Source organism: Gossypium hirsutum, chromosome A10 (assembly GCF_007990345.1).
Source record: "Gossypium hirsutum isolate 1008001.06 chromosome A10, Gossypium_hirsutum_v2.1, whole genome shotgun sequence".
Taxonomy (NCBI): domain Eukaryota; kingdom Viridiplantae; phylum Streptophyta; class Magnoliopsida; order Malvales; family Malvaceae; genus Gossypium; species Gossypium hirsutum.
This window is the reverse complement of record NC_053433.1, coordinates 58153190-58171993: the sequence shown is the minus strand read 5'-3', so window position 1 is coordinate 58171993 and position 18804 is coordinate 58153190. Positions and strand designations below refer to the sequence as shown.

Below are 18804 nucleotides of genomic sequence, written 5' to 3'. Positions count from 1 at the left end.
TTTTGCCACCCTAAAACACAATTTAATGCCAACCAACATATCAAGGTCTAACTAAATATGATTTCTCAACCAAACAACCATAGGTAATGCCTACATACATTTCTTATATTCAATCATGCCAACAATTTCACATTCATGAAAGACTATCTTGCATTCATATATAAACTTTCAATATTAGCCATTTTCCATGGCCTTATACATAGTGAATCAAATGCTAAAATAAGCCAACACATTTGGCCAAATAACAATAACACAAAACTCAAAAGTCAAGGTCCTATACATGCCATAATCAAAATAAAAGATCTAACTATACCAAGTGCTTCGGATGATAGTGTGACTGGTTTCTCCGACGTAAGCGATGATCCTCAAGCTACTTTGGCGGTACTATAAAAAAATGGAAAGGAAGGAGGGTAAGCACAAAGCTTAGTAAGTTGCATGAGAATAAACAACAACTACTTATCATAAAGCAATATGCTCATAATTTTTCATAGTGGATTCATGAATAAGTACAACTTACTCATCACCATCCCATACAACTCATATAGCATACACTAAGCCCATATCTTATACATTTCAATTAGGTACCTGCACCACTTATCACATAATCATAACTTTTCTCATTTCGATATAAATCATAACTCTTTTGTTGAACCTTTTGGAATACTACCGGACACTCGATAACCCTAACATGGGTTAAGAAGCTGACGTCATGTTCCAGACATGGTCTTACACTTACTTTCATATAGTGAGGCCGACGCCATATCCCAGACAGGTCTTACACTAGCTCTCATCTATCAGTGTCGATACCATGTCCCAGATAGGTCTTACACTAGCTTGTCTATCTCGAGGCCGATACATGTCCTGAACATGTCTTACACTAGCTCTTGTCTCAATGTCGATGCATGTCCCAGACATTTCTTACATATCTCCCAATATCTAAGTTTATTTCAAATGTTCAACGAAAGTCCTTACTATGTTAATTTCTCAACATGAATTCTCATACTCAAATCAAAGCAATTTATGCCATATCAGTACAATTGCACATCATAAAGATATAGTTGCATTATTAACATACAACTTACCTCAGTAATCAAAATGTAGGTGACTAGTCAATTTTAGTCTGCTAGCTTTGCTTTTCCCCAGTTTAGGCCCGGATTGTGTAATTCTTGATCTAAAATGATAAAAATTCACAAGTTTAATCATTTTATTTATCTAGGTACTCAACAATTCATAATTGGAAAAAAATGACCATTTTGCCCCTAGACTTTCACAAAATGACTATTTTACCCCTAGACCCGAAAATTGATTTTTATCCCATTTTCTCATTAACCAAACCTAGCCAAATACTTTTCATGCTAGGAGTAGCCTAAAATTCTTATTATTTCACACATTTATCACCTATTTTACAACTTTTGCAAAATGGTCCTTAGTTAGGGTTTCCATGAAAACTATTTCACAAAAGTTGTTTATTTCACAACTATAACTCATATTCTTCCATAAAATTCCAGAAATCAACATGTCTACTATCATGACAAAACCTTAGACTTTCAACCATTTTGCAAAATAGTCCCCTTGTTAGAAAGCTCGTGCTACAAGGACCTCGAAAGTACAAAAATATTCAAGAAAAACCCTCAAATCACTTACTTGCAAAGGCTTTAAGTTGCTGAAAATTTTTCAAGCTTCCATGAACATTTTCTTGGAGAAAAATCGGTGGAGAAGAAAGAGAGATGAAAAAAATGACAACTTTTACTATTTGTTTTATTTTATTCAATTTCAACACCTAATTTCACCAAAATTTTGACTTTTGACAACCTTTGTCTCCTATGGCCGGCCATGCTATTCTAAAGGGTCTAAATGCCCTTTAAAGACCTCCAATTTAGGTTCTCTAGCTATTTGACACCCTTAGCTATCAAAATAGGACTTTTGCACTTTATGCGATTTAGTCCTTTTTTATTAAGCATGCAATCACTAAAATTACTTCACCAAATTTTTCATGCACTAATATAAACATGTTATAACTTAATTAATAATAAAATACTTTTTTCGACTTCGGATTAGTGGTCCCAAAACCACTGTTCCGACTAGGCCCAAAATCGGGCTTTTATAGTTAAACTAAAGTAAACATTGTAACAGCCCAAAATTGACTCTAGTCGGGGAGTGGTTTTGGGACCACAAAACTGAGTCATAAAAATAATTAATTTCCATATTCTATGCTTATTATGTGTGTACATGAGTATGTGGAAGTTTCATTCTCCAATTTTGCCAATTGCATGAGAAATTATTAAATAGGGATCGATATGAGACATGGTGAAAATATGATAGGCTAATTTAAAATGGTCTATTAATGCATGTTATGAAAATGATGGGTTTGCATGTCAAATTACCCAAAATTTGAGCTAGTGGTTGGCCATGCTATGGGTGGAAACATGTTGGGAACATGTTGGCTTAGTTATGTTAGAAAAAAATAAAATAAGGAGTATGGGTAATAAAGAAATGAAAACAAAAAAAATGAGTGGTTGTTTCCCCCCCCATTGCCGTGAGCTAAAGAAAGGAAAAGAAAAATTTTGTTCATCCTTTTTCATCCTCTTTTGACTGAAAATTCTAAGGAAGGAGGAAGAAGTTCTTGCTTCATGTTTGGTTTGGAAGAGGATTAGGAGGAAGTTTGGCCATGCATGTAACTAGATTGAGGTATGTTTGATATTATTCTTTGAGATTCATGTATATTTTAAGTTGTAAGTTTGAAATCTACCTGGCCATGGTTCAAACTTTGTTAAATGATGGAGATGATATTCGGCCATGAATGTTACATTCTTGGTTGGTATTTTGATGTCTTTGGTGATGAGGTATGGAGATGGTTGACTTTGAGTGTTTGAACTAACTAAGGATCAAATAGATGCATGGGTACAAAGTAGGAAGAATCGGCTACTATGGTTGATACTAATGCCGAATGTGAAAATGTTATATTAAGTAATGTATGTGAATTGTGTTAATAATATGAAAAAAATATTTAGATGTATTATAATTGATAAAGTATTAAATCAAAAGTTGCTAAAATTGCCATTTCTTTAGCCGAATATGTGTTTGATCAATGAAGAATTTGTTGAAGAATATAGGTGAACTTGGTAAGAGTACTCGGCTTAGTGTATAAATGATATAAAGATTTTAGAAATTATTTTTGGTTAGGTGTATGTATGATTAGGTATATTCGGCCATATGAGTAAATATATAGATGATGTTAAATTTGATTATGTATAATGGGCCATACAGGGTACACATTGTGATATTAACTTTGATTCTCTATAATTGATCAAGTGGGTGATTAGTAAGGGTGATTGCCGAATATACTAACATACATATGCATGTGTAATTAGATTGTAAATATTTAGCAAGACGGTTAAACTAGTTGATTTATTGATTAAGCTCAAGGAGTTAAAGGAGGAGAATCGAGCAAAGGCAAAGAAAAGATCATCGAGTAGCCGAGTTGGAACCGTCTTACCCAACACAGGTAAGTCATTAAGCATATCTTTGGTATTGATTTAAATGATCGTAATACCTATACCATTGTGTTTAATGAGATGAAATGTATACAAATGTATATGTAAGTAGAGATGAAATTTGTCGAATGTAAAAAGGAAGTGAAGCCTATAGAGTGGCTGGTTTTCGGCACTAAGTGTGCGGGCAATAAGTGTTCACGGTCATGAGATTGGCACTAAGTGTGCGGGTTTAAATTGTACAGCACTAAGTGTGCGAGTTTAAAGTACATGGCACTAAGTGTGCGCGGTTGATTATTAAGCACTATGTGTGCGAACCCAATATATATTTTCTATAAATTATTTACATTAAGGGTGCGACTTTACCGAGTCGATTTTGGACAGCGGAAAAGGTAAGTGTGCGAACTTGAAATGCATGGCACTAAGTGTGTGAGTTTAAAGTGCATGGCACTAAGTGTGCGTGGTTGATTACTAAACATTATGTGTGCAACCCAGTATATATTTTCTATAAATTATTTACGTGAAGGGTGCGACTTTACCGAGTCAATTTTGGACAGCGGAAAAGGTAAGTACCTTGAGTTCATGGCTAATAGGCGCTATGTTTATATTTGGAGTTGAGCTTGGTAAGTTTTGAACCTATGTGACGATTATAGTTGAAGTCACGTACATAAGGTTCATTGTGGAATAGGTGAAAGTTCGTTTAATTGTATGATTATAACGAAAATAAAATGATGTATGAAAGGCCAATGTAGGACTTGGTATGAGATTGAACCATAGGGTTTAAGGAACTATGGTATAGTTTGGTATGGATGGAGTACTTAACCTCATTTCATTGTTTCCTGTTGTGATAATTTTATTAATGGATGGTTGTGGAATGCTTATGGCTTACTGAGTTATATACTCATTCGGTGTTTGCTTGTCACCTATTCTAGGTTTCTTGGACTCGTCTCTTTTTGCGTGATTGTGCCGTCGTCGAAGTCATCACACCGGCTAGCAACCTTTGGTATTTTCTTCTTAGTTGGTCTAAGAGAACATTTCGGCATGTATAGGCTAATATGTTTTGTTGAAATTTGGTATGTAAACTTTTAGCCATGCGAAAATGGCATAATGTTCGGTTGAATTTGGTTCTAATGTTGGGACGTAAGTCTTGGTAATACAATTTTTATGCCATATGTCATGGCTGATTAATTTTGGTGTTAAGATTCATGATATGGCAATAGCGTAGTAGGGAGATGTTTGACAATGATTAGCCTTTGGTATGGCTAGTCATGATTATAATTTTGTGATATGTATGATGAATTACTAGTTAGATCAATGAGAAATCACGAAATGGACATAGTTGCTTCAGTAACAGATGCTGGCAGCAGCAGTGACGTGGGATTGAAAAATGACAAAAATTAGTAGGAATGGAATTAAATAGTGAATAAATTATGTAATCAAAGCTCGATGAGTCTATTTTCAAAAAGAAGTAACAAAACAATCATATGGACAGTATGTTAAGAGATATTCAGGTTCTCGTGAGACAGGTCCAGAACGGTTTCTGGGTTCCCTGTTCCGACTTTGGAAATTCATTATAAATTAACCAGAGATAATTAGGAGCCATTCCATATATGTATAGATTCCTCTATGAGTCTAGTTTCTATAGAAACAAACGGCATTAGTATTGAAGCTCTGTACAGGGAGATATCCAGGTCGTAATGCGCAAAGGTCAGTGTAGTCGACCCCAGTAACATGGGAGACTTTGACTAATAAACTGTACTAATTGGCCCGACCAAAAATTCTAGAAAAAATATGTAGATGGGCATATGAGTCTAGTTTCAGGGAAAATTCACGGAACTGGATTTCGAGTTCCAGAGCTCAAGATATGATTTTTAAAGCAACTAGTACGCAGATTGGCAGCTTGTCTGGAAAAATTTTAATAAGTGGTTTGAAGTCTGTTAACACCTCGTGTTCGACTCTAGCGACGGTCTCGGGTTCGGGGTGTTACAAACATGATTTGTTAAGTTAATTAAGTTTTAATTAAGCTATAAATAAGAAAATGAGTGGAAAGAAAGAGAAATGGTCATCTCGTTCATCCTTCATACCTATTTGAACTTAGAAAGAAAGAAAGAAAACCATTTTTGAAGCTAAATCATTTGGCTATTCAATTAGGTATTAAATTCAACCATTCACTTGTAATTTTTATAAATTTAAGGTCATGGAAGCTTGATTTAGCTAGCCCATGTACCAATTTTTAAAACTGTTGAAGTTTTTGAAAATTCCAATTGTTGATTTCTTGAAGAATTAGGCTTGAAATGGAAAGATTTTAAGCTTATATTATGAAAAAGACTAGATTGTAAAGTTATTTAGCTTGTTAATTAACTTTGTTACATTAGGGAACAAATTACATTAGGGAACAAATTGAATACATGTAAAATATGTTAAAAATATAAACTATAGGGTCCTAATGAAAATACTTGAAATCAAATTTTAATTCAAAGCTTGAAATCGAAAGCTATGCTTAACCCAGGTTTAGGGACTAAATTGAATAAAATTAAACAATTTAAGGATATTGAAAAATGAGTTCATATAGGTTCATTTATATCATAGAATAATATGGAAATGTTTGGTATTGATTGGTTATATAAAAATAATTGTATAGATCAAAATTTGGACCAAAGTGGAGCTAATAGGGAAAAAGCAAGAGTTAAGTATTAGTCCCTGAAGTAATCCACTCTTTTAACATTTTGAACAGGTAAGTTCATATGGAACTTACTATTTTATTTCATGTTACGTGTGATTTTGTATTTAATTCTATTTATATATGTTAGTACAGAATTAGAACGTTGTGATTTTGGCATGTACAACTAGTATGGATTGAATTGAAATGTTGTGTGATATCTGATTATTATGAAATAGTACAGAGTACAAATGTGAAAGTCTTAATGTATACAGAGCGTGTAATTAAAACATGTGATCATATCTAGGGCATAATATGAAATATGGATAATTACAGGGATGATATTGTAATAGGTGAAATTAAGGCATGTTCAAACTTATTAAAAGGTTATGATACATTTGGCATGTCAATAGGTTCTTGTACGCACTTGTATGAGGATTGTCATAGATGTTAATGGATCCAACATTCGTTGAGGATTCTCAAGTATTATGTGACACAGGTTTAGCTTGGTCGAGTAATTTGATGTGACATGATATAGGTTTAGGCCAGACGAGTAACTTGCTATTTATATATATTCAGCTCAGACAAGCAACTTGGTGTGGTATAGTTTACCTATGTATCCGAGTCCATTTTACTAGGATTCATCGGGTGAAACTATATAGTGAACTTGGAAACCTAAAAAGAAGATGAAATGGATTTGGTAATCAATTTTGTATTGTTATTAAATGAATGTGGTTCTAATTGATGCATTGATATAATTGATGCTGGAGAAATGTATTGTCTTAATTCATGTATTCTTGGTATAGATTTATGATTGTTAATTGATTATGTCATTGTGATAGGTATAATAAAGTAATATAAATTGATATGCTTAAGCTACATGTAGCATTTTATGATATTGTGCATTGTTTAAGCTCACCTTGTTGATGTTTTAATGTCTTGTACTAGCCAACATTATGTCAAAACTAACGTTTGCTTTTATGCTTAATTAAGTACAAGGTAAGCATAGTATTTTTTTTTCCAGTTGAACTTACTAAGCATTCTAAATACTTACTGTAGTTGTTTCCTTTTCTTGTAAATAGTTACGTTGCGGAACCAATAGAATTATGTTCTTTTGGGTCTAAATTTTGTGCCATGTATATAGGGGCAGCTTAGTCTAATTATGACATAGCTCATCTTTTGTAATATATTTTCCTTGTGATTTGATAAATGTATGGCATTGATCATGTTTCATGTTAGAATGAGTGATGATATAAGCTTGTATGTTTCGGTATGTGGAAAAAAAATACAAAATGAGGTAAATAGGGTAACTAAGTTGATGAATGGTTGGAATTGGCATATTTGAATGTTATGCTTAGAACTGTAGTTGATGTGTATTTTGTTTTAGCTCAAATTAAGGTCTTATAGGTCCATGGTGTACAAAAGGATACGTATAGGTAAACTTGTAGTAAAATTGAATAACTTATTTGATATACTTTCTCGAACAAATGGATTGATTGAGTTTAAATGATGAACATGTTTTGAATGTCATGTTGAATGGTTGTATTTAAATGTTATAAACTTGCTTTAATAGGTTTTGTCATGATTTTGCATAGGTAGATGTGGTAAATGATTGAATGTGAACATATGATTTGGTTGGAAACTATTGAATAGGTACAAAAAATGTGTATTTTTACCATAAAAAAGGGCAACATTGCGACCAGGAAATTTTGACATCACAACTTCATCCTAAAGTGAGTGGCGTCATAACACGAAAAGGTTTGACATTGTGGCGTAACTCATTTAGTTGACGTGGTTGCAACGAGGAAATTACAAAGTCGCAACATCAACCCAAAAATTTTAAAACTTTACAACTTGGTCCTAATTCATGCTCATGTTAGCAAAAGAGCTTTCGTAGGCTCGTGTTAGCAAAAGAGCTTTTGTAGACTTGTGTTGGACCCATAAATGATTGTGTAACATAATTTGGATGTGAATGATAGTTAGTTATAAGCAGGAATGATTGAATGTTGCAAAATTTCATGTAGTTGCTCTAGTGACGGTTGTGGCTTCTTGCAGCTTGGACTCGACGATCAGGTTTGGTGGGGCTGTTACATGTGTACTGTGGAGTAAAAGAGAAATTAGTGTGGGATGTGCATTAGCTAATGACAGCCTAAATTGCTTTTACATTTAGAGGTCCTTATCAAAAGTTTGTGCAAATCTGAAAAAGGAATTGTATTGGTCGATTAGTAATGGGCTTATGCTATGTTTCGCAGGAGTATCATTTATTCACCATGTTTTATAAACTATTTTTAAATGATAATTTTTAGCCACGCACATGACAAGTTTTGGGAAAATAGAAGAACTTTTTTTTTACTTATTTTGAAGAGGTCTTAATTTTTACTAGTCATTACTCATCTTTCTAATTTCAAATTTAAATTTGTATTAAGTTTTTTATTTTATATCTAACTATTATAATACATATGTAATAAATAATTTTTTATCTCATATTATTCCATTAGTAATCAAACGATGCATTAATACTTGGTTTTGGGATGATTGTTGTATTCTAGGGTTGGTACTTGAGGAACGACTCTTAACCAATAGAAGAGGTGTAGAAGAGCATGACGGATGGAGGCTGTCAAGAAACGTTAATGCATATTATTCGTGATTGCATTGTTACCAATGTTACATAGAGAAACCTGGTTCTGAGAAATGAGTGGGATAGTTTCCTTTCTGGTGCTTTGAGAGACTAGAATTGTATGAACCTTCATTTTACAAATTTAATGTTGCTAGATTGTTAAACATGGCAACCTTGAATTCGTCAAATTGATCAATGAGGTAAATAATGATGTAGGAATCCCAACTTTAGCAAGAAGAATTGAGTCCTTGTGCTCAAGAAATTGTGAGGACAAATTACAAAGTATGTTTAGAAAGGCTAACTCTGTTGCTAATTTTATGTTGAAACTGGAAATAGAGTTAACTCAATAGACCCCTGTGGGTACTTCGTATGAATGGTAGGCAAGGATTTACAGTAGGTAGACATATTTTGCAATGATTTTGTACCTTAAGGTTGTAGCCTTCCTTACTTAAAAAAGAAAATCTTCTCATTTATATAAATTTGATCTCATTTTATATTTATTATCCAATTATATAGTGATTGTTTGATTTATTTGGTTTTTAATTTAATTTTTTAAAATAAAAATCTAAATAATTAGAAATTTAACCTTATTATCATTTTAAAACCTTTTTAGTGTAAAGGATATTACAATTTAAACATATTACAAATAGTAATATTCAAACTTTATCAAAATTTTATAAAAATGAAATATGAATGAATTTCGGTCAAGAATTTCATCTTCTCAATTTATAAAAGTTAGGAATTTAATTTTTCTATTTTAATTTATTTTAATTTTTTCTTCTTGTTTTACCAAAACAAAGAAGTTAATTTAATGGTTAGTAAATACATAAACTTCAACAGTTGATTTTTCCTAATTATTTTCAAAAAGAATTTGTTTTAATTTTTTTGAGAACTTCTCATATATAAATGATCAAAATTATAATTTTTATGTCACCATTAACTTTTCAAAATTTATAAAATACAATAATTAAAATAAAAATATTAACTTCCCAATTAAACAGTTGATAAACCCACTTACGGATTCAAGGAATGTCTTCTACTACCATATGCCTTTTGAATTGGGTGAACTAATTTGTTCACCAACAAATGCTATCGTGCAAAATACTATATGCTAATTCGTTGGACATGTCAACCCTCTTTTTCTCCCATGTATTCAAACCAAACGTAATAAAACTATATTAGTATATTAATATACGAGGCACGTATTTGATATAAACTCCAACGTTATCAATGAAACATACATAATATATCATTAAAAAATTAATTATGAATAGAGGTAATTATATTTTTAATAGGTAATATCAATATACAAAAAATATTTGATACACTAACTAAGGTTAAAGAATTGATAAATATTTTATAAAAATATAATAAAATATTAAAAATAAATATTTTTTAAAAAAATACCTGATATATTTTTTTTAAAAACTATTTCCTGTGCATCTATTAAATACTAACCTAACTTTAATGGGAGAAAAAACAAAAGAAGGGAAATTACCCTGTTGGCAAATACGTCAGGGCAGGTTAACAATTAAGGTTCGTTGGGTGTAGTTGCATCCTCCCATCTCTCTCTCTCTTTCGCTTTAAATAGCTCCAAATTCTTCCCACAATTTAACTCATCAGCACTTTTCGTACTTCTTTTTTTTTTTTCCTTCATTTTCTTAGCAAATTCAACATCGAAAAATAAACTACCACTTTTGTTCACTTCTTTATACCAAAGTTTTGTTTCCTTGATTTTCAACACCGTTTTCGATTTGGGTTTTTCTTTAAGCTTCAAATTGAGTTGGATTTGTAGCTAAAAAAGAAAAGAAAATGGCAGAAGAGAGTAAGCAAAGAAGGAACGTTGAGCCCGTAAAGGTTCAAACAGCTCCATCATCAGAAGAAAGATCAAACAACAATCTCCCAAACTTTCTTCTTTCAGTAAGGCTAAAATATGTGAAGCTTGGCTACCATTACGTTATCTCTAACGCTATGTATTTGATGTTGGTGCCTCTCCTAGGCATTGCTTCAGTTCATCTTTCCACACTTACTCTCTTAGATTTTGTTCGACTATGGAACCAACTCAAGTTCAATCTCGTTTCAGTAACCCTATGTTCCGGTCTTTTAGTTTTCTTGGCCACACTTTACTTCATGAGCCGGCCAAGGAAAGTTTACTTAGTGAATTTCGCTTGTTACAAGCCTGAAGCTGATCGTATTTGCACCAGGGAGATCTTCATGGAGAGATCTGGTCTCACTGGTAGCTTCACCGAAGAGAACTTAGCCTTTCAGAAGAAAATCCTGGAGAGGTCTGGGTTGGGACAAAAGACATACTTGCCTGAGGCAGTGATGCGTGTCCCACCCAACCCTTGCATGGCGGAAGCCAGGAAGGAGGCCGAGACAGTGATGTTTGGAGCTATTGATGAACTCTTGGACAAAACTGGTGTTAAGGCAAAGGATATAGGGATCCTTGTGGTGAATTGTAGCTTGTTCAATCCTACACCATCTCTTTCTGCCATGGTTGTCAACAGATACAAGCTTAGAGGCAACATTTTGAGTTATAATCTTGGTGGAATGGGGTGCAGTGCTGGGCTCATTTCTATAGACCATGCTAAACAGCTGCTGCAGGTAATATGTGTTCTTGTTCTTTATCGTTTTTAACTTCTTTTTGAAGCTGTTTTTCTTTTATACGCTTAGAATTATTAATTCCTTTAGAATTACTCTATAATTCCTTCTCAATCTTTAAATAAAAAATAAATTTATAACAATATATTTATACTTATATTAATTTTTACTGATAATAATATTTATCATAATCACATTTAAAACTTTTAAATTACATATTTTTTATTCCTCCAATACATGTTTTAAAAAAAAAAAACCTAGCGTATCCCACTTAAATCACATATTATTTAGTACCTCGTATTTTTTTTGCTTAAAATTTTTAGACACATATTAGTATTGAATTCCTATATGATCTAGGATAATAGAGCAAAATTTTTCGATAATTTTACAATACTTGAATATCATATACCTTTTAAGGATCATTAAATTCATTATCTATGGAACCAAGAGACATTAACACTGCCACATGCTATTTATTTCAATCCTTAGGTAACTACAATATCCAACTGCCACATGCTTTTTATTTCAATCCTTAGGTAACTATAATATCCAAGTATTTTTTATTATGAATGAGCCCTTATCATTAAAACTTTTTGAAGCCTTAGGTAATTTAGAAACCTTGCTGGCTTTAATAGACAATTTTATTAAATTGATGGTGGGTTGTAATTTTTTTCCAAGGCCTAGAGATAGAAATTACCTAGAGATCAAATGTCAAATAAATTATTTATTATTTTTATGTCATTCAGTCAATAATATAAAAAATATTAATTATTGATCCGTTTCTTAAAATTTTTAAGATAATCGAATATAACTCAGACTAAAGGTAAACAACAAACAATACATTAAAGGTGGCAATTGAATAATTAGGTGAGGCACATTAATAAAGGACGGCAGCAGTTGATTTTATTAGGAGAAGTAAGCCTCTTAAAGGAAATGACAGTTGCTTCAATCAATTAAAAATCAATAGGTGCTGCCACTAAATTCCACCCATATCTTACACATTGTCTGCCTCCATTTAGTTGGAACTTTTTTGGTAGGATGATCTTTTGCTAGTTTCCAATATTATCATTCAGTTCATATTAGTGTAAATTATCATTATGGATGTACTTTTATCATAACATATATACTTATTCTGTTGAATGTGATAAAACATGAAAAATAAAAATAAAAAAAGAACTAAAATCACGATATGACAATTGAATATTTCGTTGGAAATATAGGTGCACCCCAGCTCTTATGCCTTAGTGGTAAGCATGGAGAACATTACGCTCAACTGGTACTTCGGCAACGACCGATCTATGCTCGTCTCAAATTGCCTCTTCCGCATGGGGGGTGCCGCAATCCTTCTCTCCAACCGCTCATCCGATCGCCACCGCTCCAAATACCAACTCATTCACACCGTACGCACGCACAAAGGTGCCGATGACAAATGCTACAACTGCGTCTTCCAACGTGAGGACGACACCAAAAGAATCGGCATTTCCCTCTCGAAAGACCTCATGGCTGTCGCCGGAGAAGCCCTTAAAACCAACATCACCACTCTGGGGCCACTAGTTCTTCCCATGTCGGAGCAACTCCTGTTTTTCGTCACGTTGGTGGCAAGGAAAGTGTTGAAGATGAAGATCAAACCCTATATCCCAGATTTCAAGTTGGCATTCGAACATTTTTGCATTCATGCAGGTGGGAGAGCCGTGCTAGATGAGCTTGAAAAAAACCTTGACCTTACAGATTGGCACATGGAGCCATCGAGAATGACGCTTTACAGATTTGGAAACACTTCAAGCAGTTCTTTGTGGTATGAATTAGCTTACTCTGAAGCCAAAGGAAGAATCAGAAAGGGTGATAGGACATGGCAGATTGCTTTCGGGTCAGGATTTAAGTGCAACAGTGCAGTTTGGAAGGCATTGAAGACCATCAATCCAGCTAAGGAGAAAAGCCCTTGGATTGATGAGATTGATGAGTTTCCTGTTCATGTGCCTAGGGTGGCAAATATTGCTTCTTCTTCTAAATCCTAATTCTTCTTAACAAGGAGATTATCATTTAGTACTGAGTACTATATATATATATGGTTTAATCATTTTATACGTGGTTAAGGTGTGATAATCAAATTGGTTGTTAATACCCAGTTAGAAGGGGGAAAAGGGAGACCATTGTTTCATTTTCATTTTTTGGTGTTATAAAGTCAATTTGATTGATCAATGTATGTAAAATGCTTTTACACACAAGAAATGCTTGCTTAATTGTTCAAGAATTTGTTCAAAAAAGATGTTCAAGAATTATGTTCGCCAGCTCTATTTTGTCATTTGTTATTAAATTTTGGAATTATTTTTTTAAGTAATCATAAAATTCTATTAAACCTAAAAAAAATAAAAAAAGGAGAGTACTTGAAGACTCAAGCCAATATGCTTACTCAAGTATAATCAATCTTAACTCCTCTCTCTCAAGATAATGGAACAATCAAATGATAGAACACAAGAAATAAAAGGACAAATACCATATGCTCCACGTAGCTCGCTTGCAATAGAGTTGCCCTGCCAAAGATTGAACCGTTCTATTAGTGTTTCTACAAGTCTAACAAAACAGCAAAGATTGAAAAAGTGGAGTTGAAGTGCAAACAATCTTGAAAGAGTAAACCCAAGTCCGAATAGTCAGAGAAACCATGTGAAAAGTGTCACGGGCTAGACTTACAGTCTCATAATCTATATGACCTCAGGCGATTCCTTCACTCCAAATCTATCTATGTAACGACTCAAAAGTCAATGAAATCAGAAACGATGCTTTCGAAATATTGTTTCTTATGATAGAATCAGTGAATATTATTTATTAATATTTGGGAGGATATTACAATATTATATTGAAGTTTGGCCTAATAAATTTTAATTATTGGAAAGTTAGACAAGGTACAAGTGTATCAGTTTTAAAGTCGATTGTTTTAGAAATTGAAGTATCGAGACTTCATTTTCCTAAACCGGACTCGTAAATATTTAATAAAAATAATTGCAGAGTTATATTAGAAGTGAATTAAATTTTAATTATGTAATTTTTTGACGAAAGAATGTTTAGTTAGAATACATGGGCTAAATCGAGTAATTAAAAAAAGTATGATTTATAAATAGAATTAAATATATAGGACTTATGTAATAAATAAGACCATAAGATATGTGATCTTATTTGTGGTCGGTTATGACTTTATTATATATGTCTTTGAATATATATTATAAAATTTAATTATTATTATATTAACTAATGTTATAATGTAAATCAAAGCTAAAGGAGTTAAAATGTAATTATACCTACGTATTTATGTAGTGGACGGTGCATAAAGTGTTTTAAATGCTAGAAATTTATTATTAAAAAAATAGATATAACATAAAAACATGTGGAGAGAAGAAAGCCAAGCATATTTTTTTTCTTTTAATTTTCTTTCTTCCATCTGGATATTTTTTCTTAGACTGGTGGAAATGAAAGAAATTTCTGCTTGTTTTCGGGTTACTGTTCGAATATGGGGGGGAGAAGAGAGCTGACTGCATGCTTGGTTCGGCCTGGCTAGGAGCTGATTTTCTCAAGAAAATTTGCTTGGAGAAGGAAAAATCCCTCTTCAATTCGTCTAAAGGAAAGGCAGCAGCAAGATGGGGAAAGAACTGGTTCAAGGCTAGGCTCGGCTTGGAATTTGTGGTGAGTTCTTGAACTCAAATCTTTAAAATTCTTTTATTATTCTAACACTAAAAAAAATGGTTGAATTTGGCTGGAAGTTGTGGTAACTATCTCTTGATTATTCAATTGAAGAGAAAAAGATTAAGGATGTCGGTTGCTGTTAAATTTTGCGTATCTTTTACTGTGGGTAAAATGCACAAAATAAATATGGTTGGAACTAACATGCATTGCTGTTCGGTTTATGCTTGAGGAGTTTAAAATTTGGGAGCTTAAAACAGTTTAAATTGCTATTTATATTGCTGTCCAAAAGTTTGAATTTTAGTAATGTCCCATTATTAATAGTTGAAACTAAGAAACAAGTATTTGATGAAAGGATGTAGGGGGCTAAATTGTCTGAAAATTTAATTGTTGTTAGCTCGAAAAGTAGTCGAATGCGTGCTGGAAATTAATATCTAAAGGCATGCTAGAGTTTAATATGTCTGAATGTATACAGGAGATTAATCATGTCCGAATGAACGCTGGAATTAAGCATGTCTGAATTACCCTGCTTAAATAGACGAAATGTGTATGTAATTTAACCCTGTCTATTCAATAATTGTTGTTGTTGTCCTGTTTCAAAACAGGTCAAGAGCTTGTATACTTAAAAAAATTAAATTAGTACATTGCATGATCTTGAATGATTAATTAAATGCTTTTTGGTGGCTTTGATATATCATTATCGAACTATAAGACAATATATATACGAGTACTGTTTGTATAAAATATTGAAATTTTATATGTAATGTGATGTTTGTTTGTGTGTTTAGAATGAAATGCCCTGCTAGTGAGAACTCAATCATGTTTAATTGTGAGCCTTTCTTGGCCTTTGTCAAATTTTAATTGCTTAAATTTCTATATTTTCCTACTTATGTTTTCGGTTGAAGAGTTCATTTGATACAAAGGAAAAAATCTGATTTAAAAGCTATTGATGTCGTGGTTAAGGTCTTTATTATTCAAAAATGTTGTCTTGTTCTGCTCGTGAGGAATGTTGTCCAAAATAAGCTTTAAATGTCGTCCAAAGCATGTATTAAGTGCTGTCCAAGCTAGACATTTCTATTATGTTTGTCCTAAATAAATGAAAGTATTAAAAAAGTGTTTATGCAGTCCAAAGCAAGCATTTTTATTATGTTTTTCCGAGTAAGTTCGTAGTCTTTGAACTCGAACTCTATTTATTTAATTTAAATACTTAATTATTACTTTGATATCTTAATTATATTTACATATAGGCAAATGATTAAATTATGAGATGAGAAATTGTGTATTATATATATATGAAGCGTGACAATATGAAATGAATCAATAAGTGATTAGAATTTAAATTGATAGTATGGAAATGTTATATGTGGAGATGTATAGTCGAATGATGAGATTGAAGTTGAATAATGTTGGTTAATGTATGGAGTTAAATAAAATCTCGTGTTTACATGCTAGGTAAGTTTGTAGTCTTGAAACTCGAACATTATTTACTTAATTTAATTAGTTAATTGTTAATTGTTATTTAAGTATGTTTTTATTTGTGTTTGGTTAAGCTCTATTGAATGAATATTGAAAAAATCATAAATAGATAAAATGTGGCATTATGGAATAAAATAATGAATTGATATTACGTCAATCATTGATTGAGAAACTCGTAGCCATTACTGCAAGTTAGCTCTGTAAGTTCATTAATATGAACTCAATTATATTTCCAAGTGTTTATGAATATTAAAGTTTAAATGATGTAAAATTACTGATATTAAATTGATTTTTGGATAGAACATGAATTGTAAAAAGTAACGAAAATGATAATTTCTAATATCAATGGTAAGACCATAGCGAGGCTATTGCAATTATTCAAACGTAAGACCATGGTTGGACCATGGCAGTGTTTATATGTAAGTTCATAGTTGGGTTATGGCATTCTTATGATAAGGCCATAATTGGGTTATGACACTATGGACGAAAGACCATGGTTGGACCATGACAGTGTTTATATGTAAGATAATAGCTGAACTATGGCATTCTGATAATAAGACTATAATTGGGTTATGGCACTACGAATGTAAGACCATGGTAGGGCCATGGCAATGCATATGTAAGATCATAGTTCGACTATGGCACAATGGAAACGTGTACCAGGGATTCAATCGTCTTCACAGTATTCATCGATTATAGAAAAGGGATAGTTTCGACCATCGTTTAACACATTTTGTGTGAGCTCTGGTAAGGGTTTCGATTGACTTCACTACGACAAATATGGAAAGGTATTATGTGCCAATGATTAAAGTATGAATATTCATGAATATGAAAGGTATGATTTAAGAGATGATATGTTTATGAACTATATCTTACCATGTGATGATATCGCTAAGTTATGTGTTTAATCATTAGCTTATGGTTATGGTAAGTGTTTAATATACACCAAGGCATCTGTGTACGAAATTTATTGAAATGGTGATACATGGAAAACATGGTATATTCTTGAATTAGATTATTAAAGTTGTGAAATAAATTCAAATGCTTTAAATATACTTTTGTTTATTCAAATAAGTGAAGTTGCTTAATGTGGATTGGTTTGTGCCATGATAGAAGTACATTATTGATTGATCTATGCAAAGCTATTCATATAACAAGTGATGTGAATTGAGATATAGGTTCAAGCCAATTAAAGTTGAATACTTGTGAAAATTGAGTATAATATGAAATAAAGTGATGAAAGGCATGAAATTGAAATGGTGATATCTTATAATTGTATGTATAAATAGTAGTATGATGATATAATTCAATTTTAGCATTCATGTATCATATCATGTCTTAAAATGTTTGGATTATAAAAATATCATTGAGTTTTACTTAGCTTGCGATTTTGTTTTCTGTGTGCAGGTTAGGTACTCTCTTTTGATCAAGTTTTACTTAGCTTGCGATTTTGTTTTCTGTGTGCAGGTTAGGTACTCTCTTTTGATCGTTGACTCAGCATCCAACAATAACAATCCCGATCTCAAGTATAGTGATGTTTATTTTGTAATGGCATGTACCTAGGATGTTTTTGGTTGTTAGTTATTTTGTGAATTTTTCCAAAGTTTTCCAAATGATTTCAAATTAGTCTTGAATTGTTTTTAAAGTATTTTTAGGGCCTCCAGGGCTCGATTTAGGGACGATATGTATATGTAGGAATGGTTTAAGTTATGTTTATGATTTTTGAATGAAATTATTTATAAAAGTTTCAATTGTACAGTAATACTCGTAACCCTAATATGTGACGGAGAGGGGTTTGAGGTGTTACATGAAATGTATATTTGAATGTGTTATAAGTCCGGTAATGCTCCATAATTTTATTCCGGCGTTGAATATGGGTGAGAGGGTATTGCAATCTAAGTCAACCTGACTCTTGCAAAGTGAGAATTCTTGTAGAATTCCTCCAATGCACCAATTTATATAGCAGAAGTAACTCAAGTCAAAAGAATGCTAAAAAGAACAAAATAAACACAAAAAAACAATGCATGCTAGTTGTTTGAGTAAATGCTATTAATTTAGTATGCACAGCTAAAGAATGAAATACAATGGACAATCTACAACTAAGGGGGAAGCCTTTTATTAATAGTTGAGCTCCTCTAAAACCGACGGCATAGATTGAATTACATCAACAGACGAGATCGAAGCATATCTGCAATTAAGGGATTTACATAATCTCCTAGATTACAAAATCAAATCTTATCATATTACATATCTTCTAAGATTACTTTCACAATTTATCAAAGTAACTT

General features: G+C 32.3%; 1 protein-coding gene and 1 long non-coding RNA gene across 2 annotated transcripts; both read left to right on the top strand.

The window, feature by feature from the left end:
- Nucleotides 1-10380: 10380 nt before the first annotated feature.
- Nucleotides 10381-13563, top strand: LOC107897764 (3-ketoacyl-CoA synthase 11). Its single transcript, XM_016823335.2, has 2 exons — nt 10381-11371; nt 12589-13563. The coding sequence occupies exons 1-2, from the start codon at nt 10580-10582 to the stop codon at nt 13381-13383; spliced, it is 1587 nt and encodes a 528-aa protein (XP_016678824.1). The 5' UTR covers nt 10381-10579; the 3' UTR covers nt 13384-13563.
- Nucleotides 13564-14675: 1112 nt separating this feature from the next.
- On the top strand, nt 14676-18274 carry LOC107897765 (uncharacterized). The gene is made up of 2 exons (XR_005903634.1): nt 14676-15043; nt 17984-18274. It is a non-coding gene; the product is annotated as an uncharacterized lncRNA (long non-coding RNA).
- The last annotated feature ends 530 nt before the right edge of the window (nt 18275-18804 follow it).

Excerpts from the sequence above, each read along its gene's own strand:
- LOC107897764 (XM_016823335.2), top strand. The coding sequence starts at position 10,580 with ATGGCAGAAGAGAGTAAGCAAAGAAGGAACGTTGAGCCCGTAAAGGTT. Across the intron at positions 11,372-12,588 it reads ATGCTAAACAGCTGCTGCAG|GTGCACCCCAGCTCTTATGC; the intron begins GTAATATGTGTT and ends TTGGAAATATAG.